Source organism: Gamsiella multidivaricata (genome assembly GCF_025024155.1).
Source record: "Gamsiella multidivaricata strain RSA 2152 chromosome Unknown BC939scaffold_20, whole genome shotgun sequence".
Lineage (NCBI taxonomy): Eukaryota > Fungi > Mortierellomycota > Mortierellomycetes > Mortierellales > Mortierellaceae > Gamsiella > Gamsiella multidivaricata.
The window spans coordinates 418,006-438,938 of record NW_026251728.1 but is presented as its reverse complement, the minus strand read 5'-3'; the positions used below and the strand labels follow the sequence as shown (position 1 = coordinate 438,938).

General features: G+C 47.5%; 6 protein-coding genes across 6 annotated transcripts; 3 read left to right on the top strand and 3 right to left on the bottom strand.

Moving 5' to 3' along the window:
* Positions 1–863: 863 nt before the first annotated feature.
* BC939DRAFT_491658 (uncharacterized protein) lies at positions 864–4,127 on the bottom strand. Its single transcript, XM_051559494.1, has 2 exons — positions 2,986–4,127; positions 864–2,887 (listed from the first exon to the last, which is right to left on the bottom strand). Exons 1-2 carry the CDS (start codon positions 4,111–4,113, stop codon positions 953–955), a joined length of 3,063 nt encoding a protein of 1,020 aa, XP_051414051.1. The 5' UTR covers positions 4,114–4,127; the 3' UTR covers positions 864–952.
* Positions 4,128–5,100: 973 nt separating this feature from the next.
* On the bottom strand, positions 5,101–9,332 carry BC939DRAFT_395228 (DNA-directed RNA polymerase III subunit RPC2; the record flags this gene model as incomplete). Its single annotated transcript, XM_051552213.1, has 8 exons — positions 5,101–5,342; positions 5,480–7,078; positions 7,182–7,663; positions 7,775–7,953; positions 8,053–8,359; positions 8,448–8,834; positions 8,936–9,090; positions 9,210–9,332. The coding sequence occupies 8 exons, from the start codon at positions 9,330–9,332 to the stop codon at positions 5,101–5,103; spliced, it is 3,474 nt and encodes a 1,157-aa protein (XP_051414050.1).
* Positions 9,333–10,224: 892 nt separating this feature from the next.
* On the bottom strand, positions 10,225–11,179 carry BC939DRAFT_110430 (uncharacterized protein). The gene has a single exon (XM_051549913.1). The coding sequence runs from the start codon at positions 11,020–11,022 to the stop codon at positions 10,348–10,350; it is 675 nt and encodes a 224-aa protein (XP_051414049.1). The 5' UTR covers positions 11,023–11,179; the 3' UTR covers positions 10,225–10,347.
* A 2,130-nt stretch (positions 11,180–13,309) lies between these two features.
* On the top strand, positions 13,310–14,428 carry BC939DRAFT_446470 (uncharacterized protein). The gene is made up of 2 exons (XM_051554962.1): positions 13,310–14,274; positions 14,408–14,428. The coding sequence occupies exon 1, from the start codon at positions 13,498–13,500 to the stop codon at positions 14,062–14,064; it is 567 nt and encodes a 188-aa protein (XP_051414048.1). The 5' UTR covers positions 13,310–13,497; the 3' UTR covers positions 14,065–14,274; positions 14,408–14,428.
* Positions 14,003–15,005, top strand: BC939DRAFT_446468 (uncharacterized protein). The gene is made up of 3 exons (XM_051554961.1): positions 14,003–14,023; positions 14,152–14,274; positions 14,408–15,005. The coding sequence occupies exons 2-3, from the start codon at positions 14,238–14,240 to the stop codon at positions 14,890–14,892; spliced, it is 522 nt and encodes a 173-aa protein (XP_051414047.1). The 5' UTR covers positions 14,003–14,023; positions 14,152–14,237; the 3' UTR covers positions 14,893–15,005.
* A 1-nt stretch (position 15,006) lies between these two features.
* On the top strand, positions 15,007–16,111 carry BC939DRAFT_422186 (AP complex, mu/sigma subunit). The gene is made up of 4 exons (XM_051553106.1): positions 15,007–15,314; positions 15,420–15,623; positions 15,769–15,822; positions 15,912–16,111. The coding sequence occupies exons 1-4, from the start codon at positions 15,246–15,248 to the stop codon at positions 16,068–16,070; spliced, it is 486 nt and encodes a 161-aa protein (XP_051414046.1). The 5' UTR covers positions 15,007–15,245; the 3' UTR covers positions 16,071–16,111.
* Positions 16,112–20,933: the final 4,822 nt, after the last annotated feature.

Genomic DNA, 20,933 nt, shown 5'->3' with positions numbered 1-20,933 from the left:
AAACATGTTTTTTCTATGAGATGTGGCGAAGCTTTACCACATCATATGGCTCCTCGCCAAAAAGTCGCATCCCATATACGAATGAATTGACCAGAGTGACTTCCTCTTTAAAAAAGGTTTCACGTACAAAACTTAATTTTTGCGCGCTTGCTTGGGTAGTCCATGGTCAGTCCTATCGTACGTGAGCAGGAGGGTACGTGCAGTTCATGGCTACTGAATCGAATTTCGATACTTTAAAAATATATGCGACGCGACTTTTTTTGTAACCTACTGAGTCGAATTATTAGGCGCAGATCCTTGTTATCTTGTTATGTATCAAATCGAGCATGATTCCTTAGGCTTCGCTATTTCTGCAATGCGATAGCTCGCCTGGACGTTGGTTGTCCATTTCGTCGGTTTATTGAAGGAAAAATTGTCATAGGCTTTGCAAACACCTCCTTCATTGCGATTGACATCCGGGAGGAGAGCGAAAAGCTATCCCGCCTTTGGGCTGGTGTTCTCTGGCGTGTCGCCGTATGCTGGATTCCAATGGAACTCAACAATAAAACATTTCCCTGCCTTATTGCAACATTAGTGAGAAAGCTATTCCACTAGCGCTGGCGCTTCTGACGCTCTCTCTTTACGCCGGGAGAGCGGACAGGGCTGTATGTTGACTTCCTAACCAAGAACTCAGCAACAAACGCTAAGAGAGGCTTCTATGCATACTCAGGCTGTCATGTCGTTAATTTATTGTCGTTATCTGTAGCTGCAATGCAAAAGACCATGTTTTCCTTCCAGATCAACTGCACCACGTGCTTTCGGCCCTGCCACATAATATAGATATAGAGGACGCCGAAGCGAAAATGTCAGAACGCTGTGCAGAGTGTTAAGGTACTTTTATTTTATTTAATTAGCTAATATACACAAGCAGGGAACCAGCATTGGTTCACTACGAAGTAGGCCTTGTCAATCCTCAGCCCTCTTTGTCTGCATCCGCACCTGCATCGCCGGCTGCCGCTGATGCTGGTGGATATTGCAACCGCTTCGTCCTCTTGCGCTGAAAGACCACCACGTTCTCCTCTGGGTTCAACAAAGCCGGATTCGCAGCCAACCTCTCCTCCACAGCCGATCCTTCCAACACACCAGCCTCGACTTCTTGCTTTGCATTATAGCACCTCAATCCGCCCGTCGACGCACGCCTCTGTGCCAACTGATCCTGATGCTCTTGATATCCCCGCTGTGCTTTAAGAACATTCGCATGCTCAGTGCACGTTTCTTGAACCAGTGTGAACCTCCCGACCTTGGTGCCCGGTGCAAATACACGGGTTGGGCTGAAGTTCGGTGGACAGCTAGGTGTGCTTGGATGCGACGATGAAGGTGAGGGCGGAGGCAGAGTCAATCGAAACGGAGACGAGGATCGAGGTATCGACCCCTGTACCATTGCATTCAGGTCTTGCTGTTCAAACTTTGAAAGCAAGTGTGGCAATGACTGTGTGCGATGATGATATATCGGGCTGACGTACTCATTCCCGGATGCCGGTGGCCTCAGCTTATCCTGTGTAGGAGGAGATCTCCAAACCGCCGATCCTGGGGAACGCACTTTTTCATCCGCGTCCTCGTATATGGCGAAATATCTCTCGTCCCTGGATATGGGAGGTCGGGAATTCTTGACCTCTACCTGCTCTGTCGTTTGAAAATCAAACCCTTCCTTCTCATCCTGTGGCGTGTCCCATCCTTCCGAATCGGAGACTTCGACCTGCCGGGACAAAGGTGAGGGAGACGGTGACCTTGCCCTTGCAACGCCCGATGGCCCAGCGCGAAGATTCGAGCGGTTGTGTCCAGTAGAATGGCTCCTATTCCTGGAAGGCTGAAGAGCGTGTAGCGCAACAGAATGGGCCAGATTATGAGGACGCTGGAGTCTTGTCGCATGTCCTGTCGAGTCAGATGACGTCTCCCTCTGTATTGCGCGAGGGGCAGCTCTCTGACCCGGATGCTGCTGCTGTTGCTGTGGATATTGAAGGTCATTTGTCTTGGACTCTGAAGCCCCTTGATCTGGTGCACTAACGTTGTTCAGCTCGATAGCAACTGCTGTCAATGACGTAAATGAACGCCGACGGCTCAGGTTCAGCGAGAGCTCGGCCGCGTCCTTAGGAGGATTGGCCATCTGATCCACGCGTTTGAGAGGCGCGCTGCTAGATGTCGTCCGGACCTGATCCACGCCAAGGACTTTATCAGACTCTGTCCGCTGCCCATTTGGAGGACTTGGGTCCCCTTGCTCGTGAACATGGCCATCATATCGTACAAATGGTATCTCTATGTTGCCATATTCACTGCCTGATGAATAAATGTCGCCTCTCAGAGATGCAGGCTTTGAAGCGTTGGGCGTGTACGGCACTGATAATGGCCGTGCTCGATAGGGCGATGCTGGGGCGCTACTTGTAACAAGCTTAATGGGCAAAGACGACGACGATGCCGACGGCGTCAAGTCGTGATGCCCACTGTCGCATGAAGGTGCAGCCCAGAATTGAGGATCCCAAATGCAGGTCTTCCGACGACTTCTGCTACTCGCCACACTTCCCACTGTCGAGTATCTTTCAGAGTTCATTGTGTCACCCGCCGATGCCGATATTGATCCCGATTCACGTCCATGTCCGACTAGCCCGAACGTTCCTCCCATATCAGCGTTGTTCCCGCCTGCACTGCTGTCGCTAGTGCTGTTTGATGGCTCGTCGCTTGCCGTGGCGTAATCGTCATCCTCGGGCAAGATAGTAATGCCAGCTAGCTTTGCGAACTCTGTCATAGACAGATCCTCTGAATGCAGCGGATACACCCCGTTTGTTGCTGAGAATGCCGATCCTCCCGCGGGTAGTGACATGTAATGATCGGGTAGTTCCGAGAGTGTATTAGCCTAGATGACACGAGGGCGCAATATGTGAGTTCTCTAGGGCATGTTTTAAGTTAGGCTGAGATGAGCTAATTGAAACATGCATCAGGTGGATTCCTTACATTGCCTTCCGGGAGTGCAGCGGTACGTGAGTTCTTGCTACTGGGGTTACTGCTGCCACTCCCCGTACTCGTACTGGAGGGATCAGGTAGGGACATGAACGACCTTGTAATGGACTCTTGAGAGGCTGAGTGATCATTCCTCGTATGCCGGTCCGGCTTGGTGTTCGTTTTGTCTTTGGGTCCACGATGACGATGAAAAATATGATAATGAGGCTGCAGGAAATTGAAAAAGCTGCTCCGCCGAGAGCGAGATGTTGGATTCTGGTGCTTTGACGGTAGATGTACTTCAGGTCGATAGTGTTGTCTACGGTCCCCGTTCTGCTGCTGCATTGGAGATGCCGGTGGTTGGATCTCGTTTTGGTCCAGCTGTTCCTGTGGCAGGTGACTACTGACTTGGTGGCGACTGCTGAGGAGCAGTTTTGAAAACTTAAATCTCGGAGAACCTGGGGCAGTTGTTCCTAGTCCTCTCCAGCTCTTGGCGACGGTTGTGTTTCCCCCTTCATCTGCAGAGGCTGATCCGCTATCGCTGCTGGATGGCAGTGGAGAAGGCGGTGTGGAGGGAAAAGGGAGGGAGATCTTGAATTTTCGGAAGAGGGAAGACGACGAAGTGGGTGGACTTGCGACTGGGACGGTTGCTGCCATGACCATGTGCAGCAAATCATCCTTCGCTATTTTTATTTCACCTTCCTGTCCTTTGTTCTCGTTCTGCTCGTCTTGTTGTTGTTGTTGTTGTTGTTTGTTTGTGCGCAGGTAGGAAATTGAAGAGGGCGGTGGGATGGGGAGAAGGCGGTGTGTTGAGGTAAAGAGTGTCGGCAGAAAAAAAGAAACCAAAAGACTGCAGAAAGAGGTGTGTGTGTGTAGAGATGATGTCAATGTGGGAAAAATAAGAAGGGTAAATTTGCTGTGTGTTTGATGACGACGATTGCTGGAGTCTTGATGTAAAGGGATGCTTGCTAGCCAGTCGAGGGTAGAATCAGACGAGGATGAGGATGAGGATGTAGAAGCGAAGGAAACAGAGGGACGAAAGGGAGAAGAAGAAGAGAAAGATGAAGTAAGAAGAAGAAAAGAAAGTAAGAAGAAAAAGAAAGGTAAGAACGAGGTCAAACGATAAAGAGGCACGCGCATCATCGTATCATGCAAACACAGTTAGCCTATGCGCAAACAGCCTAGGACACCACATACAAAGATACACATTAAGAGCATCCATAGCTGCAGACCGAGCGCATCTGCCTATCTGTCCGAGTGTGTAACCATCCCATCCCATCGCATTATCGCTCTGGGCCCTGTTCTCCGCTCGACAACAACAACCATTGCCAGCTGGCATGTACTGCCTTCTTCATGCCTTTTTTTGTATATACAGTTTTTGCTTGCATAAGGTCCGTTTCTTCTGCAAGGACAAATTCCAAGGCACATCCACACCGTATGTAAGCTAGCCTTGTGCACCCGCTCCCGTGTACACTCCACATTTTTTTATTCTTTCCTCCGGAGCCATGTAATTCTCCTAACTCTTGTCATTTCTTCACCCACTCCTTCTAGACAAAAAAAAAATATCTCATACCACTGCAAATACCTCATTTCATAAATCAAAAGTGCCTGAGCCAGCCTGCATCAACCCTTCATAGATCTGCAGGTCTACCTGCCTTCTTCTCCTTAATGACATCGTCTTAGATCAGGAGAGAGCAAGGGGGAGGAAGAGGAGGAGGAGGAGGTCCGTACAAAGACCCACGGACCAACAGACCACAGAAAGATAAGGGCACCCCTTTCTTCACTCTTACCCTCGAGTCGAGTTGCAGAAATTCCAGCAACCACCCGGTTCAAATATCGCACTTTCACGATTTGACGGAACAAACCCCCCCCCCCCCCCCCCTCTCCTCCTTTTGACCACACCGTAAATTGGGGGAGCCGCAGGTCAATATCATCCACTATCGTTTTTTTTGTACCACGACAAAGCAAGACGCGTCGCCTAGGGGAAAATGGTCCTAGAGTCAGTTATGTGTAGAAACATGAAACAGGAACAACGCATGCCCAGAATGTATGCTCAGCTCTTAACTTTTTTATTATTTTACTTTTTTACTTTTTTTATTTTTATTTTTTTCTTTTTAGTCCTCCAGAAGATTAAAACACATTCTCGAGCTGCAAACGAGGAATGACGTTCATCGACTGCAGCTCCTGGAAGAGCAACTTACACGCATAGGGAATCTGCATCTTCGCCATACCCTTCGAGCTCTTGCAGTGCTGGCACCAGCCCGCATATCCCAAAAGTCCACACATCTCGCACACATGGATCTCAAAGATATCCGACGAGATCATCAAGCGCTCCAGCAACAACATACTGGCACCATAACCAATCAAACAATCTGTATAAAAAAAAATAAAAAAAATAAAAGAAATAAAAATTATAGAACATGTCAGTATATCGAGAAATATTTCGCACAAGAAAACGCATCCTCACAAAAAATAAAATAAATAAATAAAAAGATATCATAGCGCTTACCTCTCTCCATCTCTCCAAGACGCAGACCACCATCCCTGGAACGACCCTCTGTGGGCTGGCGTGTCAAGACCGCACGGGGACCGCGCGAACGTGAATGCATCTTGTCCATTACCATGTGCTTCAGTTTCTGATAATAAACCGGTCCAAAATAGATATACGCCGACAGTGGCTCTCCAGTCACTCCGCTCGTTACATAGTCTTTGCCCGAGTACGAGAACCCATTCTCGATCAAAATCCGACTCATGTCCTCCACCTTCGATCCGCCGAATGCTGTGCCGTACTGTAGCTCACCCTTCAACACTCCAGCCTTGCCTGCCAGCAACTCGATCATCTTTCCGACCGTCATACGCGATGGGAAACCGTGTGGGTTCATGATCACGTCGGGACAGATACCAAGGTCAGAGAACGGCATGTCCTCTTGCTGGATAATAATGCCGCACACTCCTTTTTGTCCGTGACGAGATGAGAACTTGTCTCCCAATTCTGGACGACGAGTCTGTCGAATCAATGCCTTAATCAACGTCTGGTCATTATCCGTGGTCGTCATCAGCACCTTATCCACATATCCCTCCATTGCACTCTTGTATGACATGGGCGAATTCTTGTAGGCATTGGCTGTGGGGTCCCGCGAGTTGACACCAATATCTGAGCTGGTGTTCGTCGGCATCTGCTTATTGATATAAACCTGACCAGGCTTGATCCTCTCTCCGACCGATGCAATACCGTCCTTATCCAGAACCTCAAACTTCTCCTGTACAATGGCTGGGTCGTCAGGGTGAACTGGAGGATCGGCCAGACGATCGTAGCTTCCGTTGGGGTACTGTCTAAGCAAGGTGGCGTATTTGCGAAGCACCTGGCAACGACCGTATCCGCGGTCGAGTGAAGCCTTGTTCAAGACCAAAGCATCCTCAATATCGTATCCAGAGTTGGACATAACGGCGACGGTGGCATTCTGTCCAGCAGGCAATTTATCGTATCCGATCATTTCAATAGTCTTGGTCTTGACCATAGGCTGCTGAGGGTAGACCATGAGGTAGAGCAAGGTGTCGATGCGGCTCAGTTGGTTGTAGCCGATTGCTCCAATGGCCTGTTTACCCATAGCACATTGGTAGGTGTTACGAGGAGACTGGTTGTGATGAGGGTAGGGAATCAAGCCAGCGACAGCACCCAAAATTGTGAAGGGCTCGATCTCGACGTGTGTTGACTCGGGAATGATCTCACGCTCATACAGTGCAATGTTGGAATCGCTTTCTTCGTTGACATCCAGATACTCGATCAATCCCAGGCGTAAAAAGTCATCAAAAGACAGTTTTCCTGCCGACAGCTGCTCAATATGTTCCGACCTGACTCTGGGCTTTCCATTCTCGACAATGATAAGGGGCCTGCAGATACGACCACCATCACATGAGATATGGACAGAGTTGTGATGGTCGCTGATGAAGATGCTGACGAACTCTGATATACGTCCAGCTCTGCGCATGCGACGGAATGCCGCGACAAACTGTTTGCTGTGGCGGGTAATACCAAGAATGTTTCCGTTCAAGAAGACCATAAAAGTGTCGGGCAAGTACACCTCCGGTCCAGTAAGCAGCGACACATCTATAAGAGAGGAGAGTGAGCAGATATAATTAATTTATGGCCATCATGATATATTATATAGCAGCAGCAACAACAACAATAACTGTTGGAATAGCACACATACCTTCGACACCCAGAATGAACGCCAGTTTGACAAGGGGCTCCTCTTCATCATCGACGGTAATATGGGTCATCAGAGCCAAGTTCTTGACCAGACCACAGGCCTCTCCTTCTGGCGTGTCGGAAGGACACAACATTCCCCACTGCGAGGGCTGCAGTGCTCTTGGTCCAGAGACCTTTCGTGTCTTTTCGAATTGGGATGAGATACGAGTCATCATACCCAAGGCGGAAATGAAACTGAGTCGACTCAGGACCTGTGTAATACCGGCCCTCTCCATCTTGAAACGCTTCAAACTCCAGTTACCGGATGAGATGGCACGAACAAATCCAGAGGTTATATGGTCTCCATGGAAGAGCAATTGGCTGTATACGTCGAACTCCTGAGTCCTGTTGGGTTTCTTGAGGACCTTGTCAATGTTCATCTTCAGGTCCGAGTTAAATTTCTTGAACAAATCTTCGAAAAGCAGCGAAAGCAGCTGCCCAGCTCTATAATAACAATAATAATAATAAAATGAGGATCGCAATCATTAGTGCCTGCTCCATCTGATTGACTCCTTTTGCAATATCAGTTTGATCCGCCAAATGATAGTAACATACAATTCCAGACGCTTGTTTCCCACATAATCGCGATCATCAACCAAGTCTCCACGAAGCATAGCCATAACAACACGACGTGTCATAACGGCGACATAAATGCACTTGGGTCGGAAATTGTTATCATGGACTTCCACGTGAGCCAAAACGACAGATGCAAGAACGTCCAGTGCCTCCTCAGCCTAGATCCGATACAAAATCAGAGTCAATGTCAGAAAGGCAGTTTCAGCTGTAAGAAAGCCCGGTCAATATACTCATGTCGTACATCTAACGAGACTTACAGGTGGTCTGCGGATTCCGGGTCCAAAGGAGCGCTTGGGCGCCTTGACTTTTGATCCGATGTAATCCAAAGCCTGCTGCTGTGTGAAAATCTTCATCTTGGAGCACTCCTCAAGATTGGGCGAAAACTTATCGATGTACTTCGAATCCTGTCCGCAAACAAGCTGTGTGATTTCCTTGTCCGACTGCATACCCATAGCCTTCAGTGCAACGACGATCGGGACATCCTCTGCGATCGAGTTGTGCTTCAGATAAATCTTGCCATGCTTCGTTCCAACATATGTCTTAGACTTGCGCTCCATGGTAGAACTAAATCAATCAAAGTAGTTTTTTGTTAGATATGCATTCAAAGATAACATCTGGTTGCAATGCTCGAGGAGATAACAGGGCATCGTACCTAGTAACTCCAGCCTGGACAAAGCCCTTTCGGTCAACGTCCACAATGATACGATTCTTTGACATCTGTTCCTGAACCAGGATGACCTTCTCGACTCCCTTGACCACAAAGTATCCGCCTGGATCCAAGGGACACTCAGTCATTTTGGCTAACTCCATCTCATTCTTTCCAGTTAGAACGCAGTGTGAACTCCTGAGCATGATCGGCATCCTTCCAATGGGAACGCCCTTGCGCCTTACGATCTGGCGACCACGAACATATTCGATATCAACATAGATGTTGGCGGAATAGGTCAGATCACGAAGACGGCACTCGTGTGGTGTGTATGATCTGTTCATGGCTTCCTGATCGGGTCGTTCTGGCGCTCCAACTCTGATTCCAGTATATCTAATTCACCATGACGACGGAATGAATGCCCTAATTAGCACAAATTCTTGGCATGAGGACATGGTGGATGTAGATATAATCCAAATCTGCTGAACACGTACTTGAGATAGAAGTGAGGGTCAACATCGGATTTGACACGCTCGTTCGCCTTGATAATCTTTTCCAGATCCACATTGATGAAATAATTAAACGAGTCGATGTGTTGTTTGACAAGACCCTTGACCTTCAAGAATGCGGGCAACAACTTCCACTTGTCCTATATATTATGAATACACAATTGGATTAAAGTGAATGAGAAAACCGGTTTTGACCAAGCTGATACAACAAGCTGGCGCAGTCTCTTTAGTGGGACAGAGCACTTTAGTGGTGACTCACCTCGACTGTGGGGATAGGGTCTGTAAGCCCTTTACCACCAAACAGAGCCTCTGCATGTCCTTGGGCCTCTTTGATGCCCTTTTTGACATCGGCCTTAGCCTCCTCCAGGTTCTTTGAAATCATTAGGGCGCAGAGTATGTACAGCGATTCTTTTTGCTGAATAGGAGGAAACTGAAAAAGGAAAAAGCGACTAAAGATGGGAGACTGAAGTTCGAAGACACAAGAATGAGAACCGTCGTTGCCAGAGAGGGGAGAAAGACGTATCTCTTCAACACGACTGAGAAACGTCTGGAAAGAAGCGCTTGAGGACGAAGGCAAAGGTAAAGGAGTTGGTGCTGGTATACATTTTTATTGTTTTTGTTTGGACTTGGTGACTGCTGCTATGGGGGCGCCAAACCAGCTTGCTGGGACGGACTTCCTCACAGGCGCAGGGATACACGCTTGCCCTCAGAACGGATACAAGGCCGATCCTCATTCCGTCCCCATACACATGCAATGGCTAATAACACCTAATTGACCCAGCACTCTGCGATTTTGTTTTTGAAATAAAAGATATTGGTTCACGCAGCTGCGATGAGCTGGCATGAGGGGGGTTTCCAAAAATTAGCACAGTATTCAAGACCACAACGACCCAAGGAGGCCGCTATGATCATGCAGAGACTGTACTGTTGTGTTCGGTAATGGTGTCAGCAGTATACTTCGTCAGTTGGGTACTTCATTGAAATATACGTGATCCCACCGGATAGGAATGGTAAGGATCCAAACCCATTCAAGGGCGAGCTGTAAAAAAATAAGGGGATGCGTGCGTTAAATCCAGGCGAAGATATAATTATTTCCAGACACGGACGCGAACGCGAACAAGACGCGTACGAAATTCATTCGCGACCTACTCTCTCGTACTACCAAAGGGGTTCGTTCATCTCAATTGGTCTTGGACGTACCATTTTTGGTGGCAATTGTATACCATCCAGATTGTTCCGTTGCAGCAAATACTATCAAGACATTTCTTTTGTAGCCTGGGTAAGTAAAGGCGACATTTATTTTTTGTTGTTTTTAAATCTACGCTTTATTGCTCACCGCTGTAATCTTTTATAACAGCCATATTAGAAACTAACTGAACGATTCCAAACATAAGATTCTACGAGGGAAGAATCTGTCGGGACTCGTCATCGTCTAGACGGATCTCATGGACACCGACGCTTGAATTGTGGTTGCCGCTTCCGCTGCTACTTCCGCCGCTGGAACTGTCTGAGTTGTACAGGTCGTCGACACCCAAATTGCGGCGCTGGTTCGGCCTCAGGAAGAGGTCTTCGTTCCACTTGAAACCTTTGCTGGAATGGGGGATAATATGGACTTCTGATGAGATCGGTACCGCAGAGTACGTTGCCTCGGGTATAGAGATGATCGATGGTTCGGCGCCGAGGGAGGACGTAGAAGATGCCGCGGAAGAGGACTGGTACAGCTGTTCTCCGGCGCCTGTTTGGCTAGTTTCCTCGTCATTGAGGACCTCTTCTGACATATCTTGGTCTTGGTGACGATGGCCTTCGTCCTCAGAGTCGTCGTTCTCGGGATCGCTACCGCTGTCCTCGCAGAGACCCGGTACTGCCGATTCGTCGTCTTCGTCATCGTCAGCACCAGCCATGACCTCGTCCTGATTATCTTGGACGGACAATAGTGAGACTTCAGCTTCGACGCCGTCCATGTCGGTATCTCGAGTACGGACTGCGGCGGGGTTGGATCGGTATTTGATATGGGCGGATGCGTTCATTGTGGGTGGTGATGTGGACTGGCTGCGGTTTGGGTTTTCTCCCATCGAGGTTTCGAAATCGGGTGGGATGATAGGACGGTGAGAGAAGGAGAAGGAGGGGGCGTAGTCTATTTGTTCTTTTTTGAATGCTGTCGATTCTGATAAGGCAAAGGATCAGGACCGAAATGTAGTCAAGCAAACGACAGAAGGGCAGTGGATGGCAAAGAATGAGGCAGACTTGGATGGCTGAGTTGAAGAAAAGGGTCGAACAAGTTTGTTGGCCAAGGGTAGATGTCAATTGAAACCAGACTGGAGTATATTAGTGGCGTCTGAAAGTGTGAATGAATATGAAATGGACAAGGTTTTAAGGTTGTATGCGGTCAATTGATGGCGCTAGATGTATGAGACAAGTGTATCGTGGATGGATGTGGGGAAAGGATGATGGCGGATATTCTGAGAAATTGGGGATGGGTGGAGAACATGGTGCCTTTTATGTAAAAACGAGAAGAGGATAGTAGAGGTAATGTTGTGTGTGGATGGAGGATGAGGAATGAGCGAGAACGAAAAGAGTGCATCGGCCTTCCTCATGCAAGTGAGAAAGTAGGGGTTCGGTTGTTTGCCACCGCACCAAAGTCAGTCGCGTATAAAATAAATGAATTGGCTAGAATAAGTCCGACACAGCGATTGGGCAGGGAAGCTGTCTAGGAATAGAATATATTACGAATACTTTTTTTAATCGTGTCCGTAGCATTAAAAGAAGGCGCAGTGCCTGCAATCCGCTCAGCTCCATCATCGGAATGCGGTGGAAATAATTGGGCGATGCACCCAGCTGTAGACACACTTATTGCTGTCTACCTTCCTGCAATCACCGCCCCCGCATACAGGCATTCATTCATCCATATCCTCTGTCGAAAATCAATCGAAAACGAAACAACGATCGGTCTGTTGTCGACTCTCTTTTTCTTCTTTTTTGGAAGTAAAAACGACACCGTCAATTGCTAACGTGTCCAGCACCCATCCCTCCATCGTCTTTTATTGTCGATTGAAGGAACAAGGATGTTGCCGTGATTTTCCAGTCGATCATCGACACATTGTAGAAAAAGAGAATGCCGCAACTATAACTGCGCCATCTTGACTATATCGTTTGCTGCGTGCCGTGTTGTTGTCATGTCAACATCAACTCAGCATCCGATTCGACTTATCCTCGTTCCTTCGCTCCTTCGTCTCTTGCCTGCGGCCCCAATGACACTCTCTTCCGACCCTCCTGCCTTTCTCCACTTGCCGAGATTAGCTATTAACTTGCTACACCCTATCGCATCATAGCGTAGCGTGGCAAAAGTGGGGAGGGGGATTGCAGTAGGAGGCGCGGTGGCTTCAGCAGTCAGTCTCTATGATGCAAATGCACTCATGTGGCAGGGGAAAAGTCTGACAATCCTGCTACCTGCTTGGATATGAAGCTGTTTAAAAAAAAAGAAGTTTCTCGGTTATAGCCGTCGCGCCTCCTCCCTCCCTTCTCTCTCTCACTTCTTCAGGTATCATTCCCCCTTCGTCTTTTTTTTTCTACACTAGGAATGATGACATCCGCTGCACTTAATGAACGCCAAAGCCGAATTATGCACGAGCAAAGGAGGAGTCGCTTTCGATTCTTGTTCGAAATGTGGATACGCTATACCCATCAATTGCTTAGCCCCATCTCAATTCATTTTGGGCAACTGGGCGGCAAACTGAAAGCCACTTAATTTAAGGCGAGTAATGCTGCCTGGACAATGGCAGACAAGCAACAAAAATTTACCGTTGGGAAGATGAGAGACACGGCATTTGGATCATTAGGACAATTTAGATAGGGGCAAGGCAATCATGGACGTGCGTGTATATTATTAGAAGGTAAGATATGGAAATCATACCCACATGGACACTTGGACAAAAAAAACCTAATACCCCCCCCTGCTTCACTTTCACTCATGCGCGTCGTTCGTTCCTTCATTGCCAAGGCCGTAGTCCTACACAGATACACAGATACACATTCGTCTTCGACAGTAAGAGGCATCCCGGAGTCAGTCGCCAATCGATGACATGCTTGGGCATAGTATAGCATGTCATCCGACAATGTATGTAGGGCTGTGGATGTACTTTGAACCCTGATCATCATCAACCTCATCATCATGAGCATTTTATACTCCTGTATCCTGAAGAGAAAAAAAAATGGCGGACAGGTAAAGCAGGCTGTTGCGAGCGAATAAAAAAAAAAGAAACTCTCCCTCCGTGACAGAAATAGGATTCGTCCTCCTGGTCCGATCAGTGGTCGTGGGTCGACCAAAAGTGTGTAACCAGCTGCTTCCCTCTCTTCCCATCACCTTCCTTTTGCTCATCGTTCAATCCTTAATCCTCATCCTCATCCTCATCCTCATCTCATTCCCTCATTCGCAACACCCTCCTCCAGTTCAAGTCTTGTTTGTTTGTGGTCTCCCACTTTTCTTTCACATACTACTGCATCATAAAGCATACTGCATTTTCATTCAGACACACAAACACACACACACCATGGCCACACCCTCGCTTTCTCGGAAACACTCATCCTCGTCTCGACCCTCCTACTCGCTCTCTTTTCTTCTTCCCATCGTCTTCGTCGGATCGTGTCTCCTCAGTACACACTTCGTCGCAGCTGGCGCTATCACACGCGACCAGATCTACGCTCAAAACGGCTTCGTCCAGAACTGGGTCGCACCCATGCCCAGTGCACCCATCGCCACCAACAGCAGCCCCAGCACCAACGGTGGGATAGGTGGGGACACGTACATCACCCAGAACTGGCTCACGACCTACAAAACCATTGCTACCGGTGGCAACGATATCGCCTTTGTGCCTGACCCATTCAGCAGCGGAGGTACAAATGCCAGCAACCCCGTGCTGCAGATCAATTACCCCAAGGGGTCTTATGCACCCTCAGTCGGCCCCATCAAAGGCGGAGCTCAGTTTTATGCCAGGCCTTTTGGGGACAAGACTCCTTTTGAACGGATGATGATCAGTTATGATATTGCATTTCCCAATGGGTTCAATTGGGTCCTTGGTAAGTGCTTGCTGAACTTCAGGGCTATTTTAGGTTCCTGAATAATGAAACTTTAGTTGCCACCATTTTTCACTTGCTCACTAACATCGACTGTCACTCAACCCGATCCATTTGCGAATTGCTCATAGGTGGGAAGCTGCCGGGGGTCTATGGTGGGACGCCCAATGATGGCTGCTCAGGCGGCATTCAATCTACGGGGGCGAACTGTCTGACCATGCGACTCATGTGGAGACCAAACGGTCTTGGCGAAGGTAAACAACAAATACAGTTCATTATACTAATTGTTGTTTGTCGTTTGTTGATTGTCGCTCAAAGATAAACTTGATTGTGCTCGTTCCTTACATATTCGAGCATTTCCCTGCTACTGCGGCATCGCACAAATAGTGTACGCATATGTTCCAGCGGATGCCAAATCCAGTCTGTGTCAGACTCCAGAGGTACTATGCAACGACCAATACGGCAAATCGATCGGCCGTGGGCTGATCTATTTTACACCAGGCACGTGGACACATATTGACATGGTCATGGTCCTGAACGAACCCGCCGGCAACCAGAATGGAACCCTACAAGTGTACCAGAACGGCAACCTACTCATTTCCATGAATAACATACCCTATCGCTCGACAGGCATGGTTGGGTTCCAGGGACTGATGTTCTCGTCCTTCTTTGGAGGATCTGATTCATCCTATGCTACTCCTGTGGACACCTCGGTCTATTTCAAGAACGTGCAGCTGAGTGTGGGTCAACCTGCAACCCTGTATGAGGGGTCGGGTGGTAGTGGTACTGCACGGATGGTGGGAACAAGAACAACGGGGGAGACACTCCTGTGGTCGATGGTCGCGATCTTTGTGGTCGTGTTGTTGGCATAGCCGGAGAGCATGGTTCATATTGCATCCTTCACAAAACATAATAACACCATTTTCAATGATAATAAAGCGCCTGTACGATAGAAAGTATTGTCAATCTCGAAATACCACGCTCAACTGCTTTGGTGAGTGTTCTTCAGGAAGTACGCGTCTCGTACGCTGTAAGCCACTACTATTGTCGAGGAGGAGGGAGAGGGGGTTTTTTTCGCCACGAATTCCAATGGGCCGTTCCAAAAACCCGGCTCTGAACGTTCAATCGCTAGACCGCTTGACTACTCGACTTCACTCGGACAACTTCCCCACAGGATCAACAAGGCACAATAGGACAAGCATCGGCAAGCAGCATTCCAACAAGCATGATCAAGTCGGTGCTCATTTTCAATAACCATGGCAATCCACGGTTGACAAAGTTCTACCAGCCCATCGTAAGCATCAACGCAGGAAATAAACACATCATAGCATGGCATCACTCTGAACCCAGGTCTGACCTTTTTGCTTCTGTCTCCATTCTTTTTCTTTTCTGGATGTAGGACATTGCAACACAACAAGCGCTCATCAAAGAGATCTTTAATCTCATCTCAAAACGACCGGACACAGTATGCAACTTTTTAGAGGGCAGTCAAATGCTGGGAGGTCAGGATACCAGGGTCATCTATCGTCATTATGCCACCCTGTACTTTGTCTTTGTCGTTGATGAGTCCGAGAGCGAACTCGGTATTCTGGATCTTATTCAGGTAAATGTAACTGGACGAAGGCAACGCTTTCAGGAACGTGGACAAGGCTATATCATAAATTCAAAAAAGAACCAGGATCAGCAAAAAAAAAAAAAAAAAAAAAAAAAACTGATCCATGACAACTGCCTTTTCTTTTTCTCTTTAGGTCTTTGTGGAGAGTCTCGATAGGTGCTTCGAGAATGTCTGTGAATTGGATCTGGTATGCCCCATTGCTGACCGAGCTGACAACCACAAGATCTGAGGACCGTGTAACTCACAGATTTTATTTAAAAAAAAATGTCATTTTAGATCTTTCACTTCAAGGAGGTACACGATATCTTGGCCGAGGTCGTCACAGGAGGTATGGTGTTGGAAACGGACATCGGAGAAATCGTCGCCGCAGTACAGGAAACAGGACGACTGTCAAAGAAGCCAACAGGACTCCTGGCGCAGAAATCGCCATTCTAACACGCGGAGAAACCCTTCTCGAATAAAAAAAATAACATGTGTATATAATAATAATCAAGAGGCGGTGCAGACTTTATTACATCCTGGGCTTCAGCGGTCTCGGCCAACTGCATTGCGCCCATATCCATGGCGATGAATATCTAACATGGCTACCCCAGATTTAACCCTTACAGTGCTTTCCTCCATTTTCAAACGAGATCTCAACAAATTCAAGGAGATCGGTCCATAAAATGCTTGCGAACCAATGCCTGACCAACAATACGTGCTCTCCGTATGTATTTTACACTAAGACGGAGCATCGAACAATCCCCGGACAACAGGCGTGAAGTCCGGTTGAAAATTGTGTTGACGGTTCTTCTCTTCAACTTCCAACCAGACCATCATCTTCATCGTATTGAAACACTATGCAAATGATTTTAGACAGGAACCATGTCAAGACGAGCGAATTCCATATGACATAGACCGAGCTTGTACAGAGAATAAACCTTGGGCGGTTAATCCCATACTCTATTATCCCATCTGAAAAATAATCCATTGGGTTAATAAAGAGATGTCGGTACTCCAAGAATAATGTCTGAGTTATTTAATGGATATAGTAGGCCGCTGAGAAACTATGGCCATATAGCGCTTTAGTTGTTTCAAATTCGTCGCAACACGAATATACTCCTACGGCGCCCATGGTCCTCTTCAAGGGCCGACCTTGTGCATAGTAAATTGAGTCCATACCGATACGTTAAACGTCGAACAATTTGACCATGAAAATGTTTGTTAGTCGCCCTATTTTATCCTAACTACGACCACCTTAAGATCATGTTTGATTCCTTCCCAGCCACGGGTGAGACTGACGGGACCTGTCGTGAACTGGGGCCAATAAGGAAGAAATATATAGAGCACCCGCCTTGCGAATGGAGACTGAAATGGCGAAGGGGTGGACAGCACCAATGTGGCAGAATGTATGGCTAGTTTGACCTTAGACACAGGGTCATGCTAGCAACGTTTCTTGCCTGAGATATACGACCAACTGCGAATAAAGTCTGTGAGATGACAAAAAAAGAAAGGAGCTATAAATACCCGCACTCGCCATGCAGCCAGAGTATCTTCGTTGAAGACGCGTATCTGGCCTCACTGAATGGGCATCATGGTGGTTCATCGCTATCTCCACCCAACACCTGGTCAGATTGATCAGCGGCTAAGTGGGAGCCAGATAGTGATGGCCCCCAGCAAGAGCTCTCTATTTCTCGCTTGCATTTACTCCGATCATAGCCCATGGCAAACAGCACATTACCTTGGAGGAACATCAGCGGCAGATAAGGGCCTTGGAGGAGCATCAGAGACAAATTTCCTTGTGGGATAATGGATGGAGTTAGACAAGGTTTGTTGTACGTTGCTGTTGTGTGACTGGAAGGGGCGGAAGCTGAGTTACAACGTTACAACAAAGCGCGTCCGAACTCGCGTTACTCCTCCATCCTATCATCCATCCTTCCCACTGCTCGACCTTCATCTCGCGAATTACTGACACACTAGGTAATCCGCTGAACTATATCCTACATCTAGTGCCGAGGGCTTAATTAAAATTGCACTTCATCGGCTTCTCGCACGCTGTTTTTGAAGCACTAGTCATGTCACACATAGACTGGGTCCTACGCGCTGGTGACGCGACGTTTCCTGCATTTGTCCGGGAATTTGGTTATCACACGGAGAGCAGCGCGACTGCTTGCTGATGATCGGGAGTCCAAGAGTGAAGGACAGTGTCCGAAAGAAACTTCTCTGCGATTACTGTGACTGGGCGAGTCGCGACCAGGAAGTCTTTTGGCTGCAGCAAAAAAACACCAAGGCCTCAAGAGAGGGTATAACAACCGCAGAGAGAGCCATGATCACAGAAGCAACGCTTAATATGCCGGACACAATCACCCAGAATAATGTGAAGGCACAGTCTGCATGTGTCCAAACAGGCGATCAACTGCGCTTGCGATGTGGAAAGGGCATGTAAAGATGTTCACTCTTCTGTTTCCTGTATCCTTCCTTATCAGACACCGCTCAAGTCAGCCTCAGGCACCTCTAGCTTGACCTTGCCCTCCGCTGCCTCACCCTCCTCTGCCTTGACAACCAAAAAAAGGATGCGTCTAGGTTACAGAGGAACCCTGGCACTCGCTCATGGTTTTCCTGACGAGGATTGTAAGACTGCTCTGTGCTGGCGACATGTCATTCTTTAATCAACAAGTGCCTGAAACGTTTTTAAAATATGCCACTAGGTCAACGGTGAAAATGTTGTTACATTCCCGAGCCCGTAACCAGGAATGATCCCAGTCCATGCACAGCTTTTCAACCATGCTGTCAACTCGTTGCAGCTGTACCAGGAGCAACCCCAAAAGGCAAAGGATATCAAACTTATTGAAGATGCCCAGTATGTCAAATTTGCTTGGTCGCGATGTATGGTTGCTTTGTGCTGCTCACTTATGTATTGAAATAATGTGACTAAATGTTCTTCATATTGATGCCATAGTGTTGCCCTATCGTGCGTGTTCAACACCATGTCTGACAGGGTATGCGGGCACTTCGAGAAGACTGCTCAGGATGACGGCCTCGTGGATAGAGCCCTGTCAGAAAGCACCATTGTAGGATTTGAGGAGCATCCATCAACAATATACATGCGGAGGTATATCAAGACCCTAGAGGAGAAAGGCGTGAAATATCTTCGGAGGAAGTTGATTGTTGATCGGGGCGTCCTCCACAGTAAGCACCTGGATGCTGAAAGACTGCCAGCTGATGGCAATATGGAGGACAGGGTCCTTCAGATCCTTTCACAGCTGTAAGTGATATGGTTGTATCCCAAAATCAATGCTTTGTTGTGTATATTTTCTAGACTAAAGGTTTCTATCTGTTCCTAGCTGTGAGTTCATTTTATGTCCATCCTTCAAGTCCTGCACTCCCTCCGAAAATGACTGTCTGTATATATGGACATCGGTTTTCCGGGTCATGACAGACAAAGTGTCCCTGCACACGTAAGTCATAATGTCTTGATATTTTGTCTGTGTGCCAGTTAAATACAAGCATCGCAAGGATTCTAACCCGAGCAAGATGCAACTTAGAGAAAAGGCTTTGGAGACATCCAGGATCATTAGAGATGTGCAGAGTGCGGATAATGAAGATAAGAGCGAGTCTGGATGGAAAGTGAACTGTCTCTTTCGCTTTGACAAGATTGCTCTTTCGAAAATTGCGTTCAGTCAGGCGAACATCGGCGAACGAGATATTACCCTTCAACACCAGAAGAGTGTACGTCTTGCCCGTTGTATCCAAAGAGCCCATGCAGCTATTGGCGTTGAGAACCCATCAGTCTTGATGGCGGACATGTCAGGTATGTAAGATGTGGTCAATGAGCAAGTCGAACAAGGACCAAAGGTGGCGCTGGCCAAGGAGCATCATGATGTCGAGCGAGGCAAGGATAAGCTGGCCAGAGGAATAGCCGGACCGGGAAGCTCGACATCCCCACCAATGCCCCGATTACATCAAAACAACGTATCTCTGATACCCACAAAGAGAACGTGGTTGGCCAGTACGCAGGAGTGAGGTACCTCGAGGCATGGCAGGAGATGTTAGCACGCCCTTTGCAACTAATCCTTCATCGATCATGTAACCTTTCCTATGCCACTCCTCCCTCCCCCCCTTCCTGACAAAAAGTAACAGTAGCCGCTAACCGCATTATGACGCCTACTCGTTCTATGCTACACACTCGCTCTATGATACGCACTCGCTCTATGATACGCACTCGCTCTATGATACGCACTCGCTCTATGACACTTGGAAAAGATTTAATCAAGTCTATTGACACAGGGAAAGTAGGACACAAGATCAAGCATACCTTAAATCCGTTCAGATCATGATGTTGTCTGGTGGCCATGATTCTGATAGTCATATCGCAAACTTGATTTGAGTCTGGGGATGAAAATACCCTCAGATAAATTTTCGCAACAGTCAAGGCCCCATGCAAGCTTGATATTTGTCACTGTAATAAATTGAACAATGTCGCCCAATTCACTTGTCATATGGCTCTTTGTATGTTTGCCACCCTCTATTCTCTCATCTGAGGTTTCTGCATCTCCTCTAATATGATCTTTCAGCTTGAGCAGTGCATACGCATTTACATGCTTTAGTTAACAGAGTCTTGTCAGAAGCAAGTAATGAGAACCGTCTCATACAACGCCATCAGGCTGCAGTTACACTGCGCTGTCATTTCTGATCGATCAGGCTACTCCACGCTCACCCCACATTTCATTCGTAAATCAATCCATTATCCGTTAACATGTAAAGACGATCTTCAGATCGTCTGCGCGCGACTTGTTCATTAGATGAACTCATCCTTGTTGTGTCCAACGGCTCTCTACTCTTACGCCCTCTGTGTTTTTTTAGACATGCACAACAAAATGAATCGAAAAAAGCGCAGCAAAGTTCATTGCCAAACATTTGCTCCGTACGTTCAAACACGCAAAGAAGGATATCAATTTACAAAAGGATTCATTTATTGAGTGAGATATTATTCTCCTCGTTTTTTTTTTAAGTAGCTGGATGCTGTTGCGCTAGCATCAATCAGACCAACAAAGAGAGAAGGGACTCCAGAAAAGAAGCGTTGCGTTCAACTTTTCCTTGCGCCGCCTGCAGTGTCCATCCGACCAGTGCTAAACATCCCGCCACTACACCACCACCATCAAACACCTACTCAACCAACAAACCCCTTCCTCAAACTGTATGGACAGAGATATAAAAAAAAGATAAAAACTAAAAACTAAGAAAGATTCTTTTTTGGTGAGTTGTGTGTTGTTACAAAGAATCTGGAAGATATAAAGCAGGTATAGGAAAGAAAAAACA

Excerpts from the sequence above, each read along its gene's own strand:
- BC939DRAFT_491658 (XM_051559494.1), bottom strand. The coding sequence starts at position 4,113 with ATGATGCGCGTGCCTCTTTATCGTTTGACCTCGTTCTTACCTTTCTTT. Across the intron at positions 2,888-2,985 it reads CTGCACTCCCGGAAGGCAAT|GCTAATACACTCTCGGAACT; the intron begins GTAAGGAATCCA and ends CGTGTCATCTAG.
- BC939DRAFT_110430 (XM_051549913.1), bottom strand. The coding sequence starts at position 11,022 with ATGGGAGAAAACCCAAACCGCAGCCAGTCCACATCACCACCCACAATG.
- BC939DRAFT_446470 (XM_051554962.1), top strand. The coding sequence starts at position 13,498 with ATGGCCACACCCTCGCTTTCTCGGAAACACTCATCCTCGTCTCGACCC.
- BC939DRAFT_446468 (XM_051554961.1), top strand. The coding sequence starts at position 14,238 with ATGCGACTCATGTGGAGACCAAACGGTCTTGGCGAAG. Across the intron at positions 14,275-14,407 it reads ACCAAACGGTCTTGGCGAAG|TGTACGCATATGTTCCAGCG; the intron begins GTAAACAACAAA and ends TCGCACAAATAG.
- BC939DRAFT_422186 (XM_051553106.1), top strand. The coding sequence starts at position 15,246 with ATGATCAAGTCGGTGCTCATTTTCAATAACCATGGCAATCCACGGTTG. Across the intron at positions 15,624-15,768 it reads GTATTCTGGATCTTATTCAG|GTCTTTGTGGAGAGTCTCGA; the intron begins GTAAATGTAACT and ends TTTTCTCTTTAG. Across the intron at positions 15,823-15,911 it reads ATGTCTGTGAATTGGATCTG|ATCTTTCACTTCAAGGAGGT; the intron begins GTATGCCCCATT and ends ATGTCATTTTAG.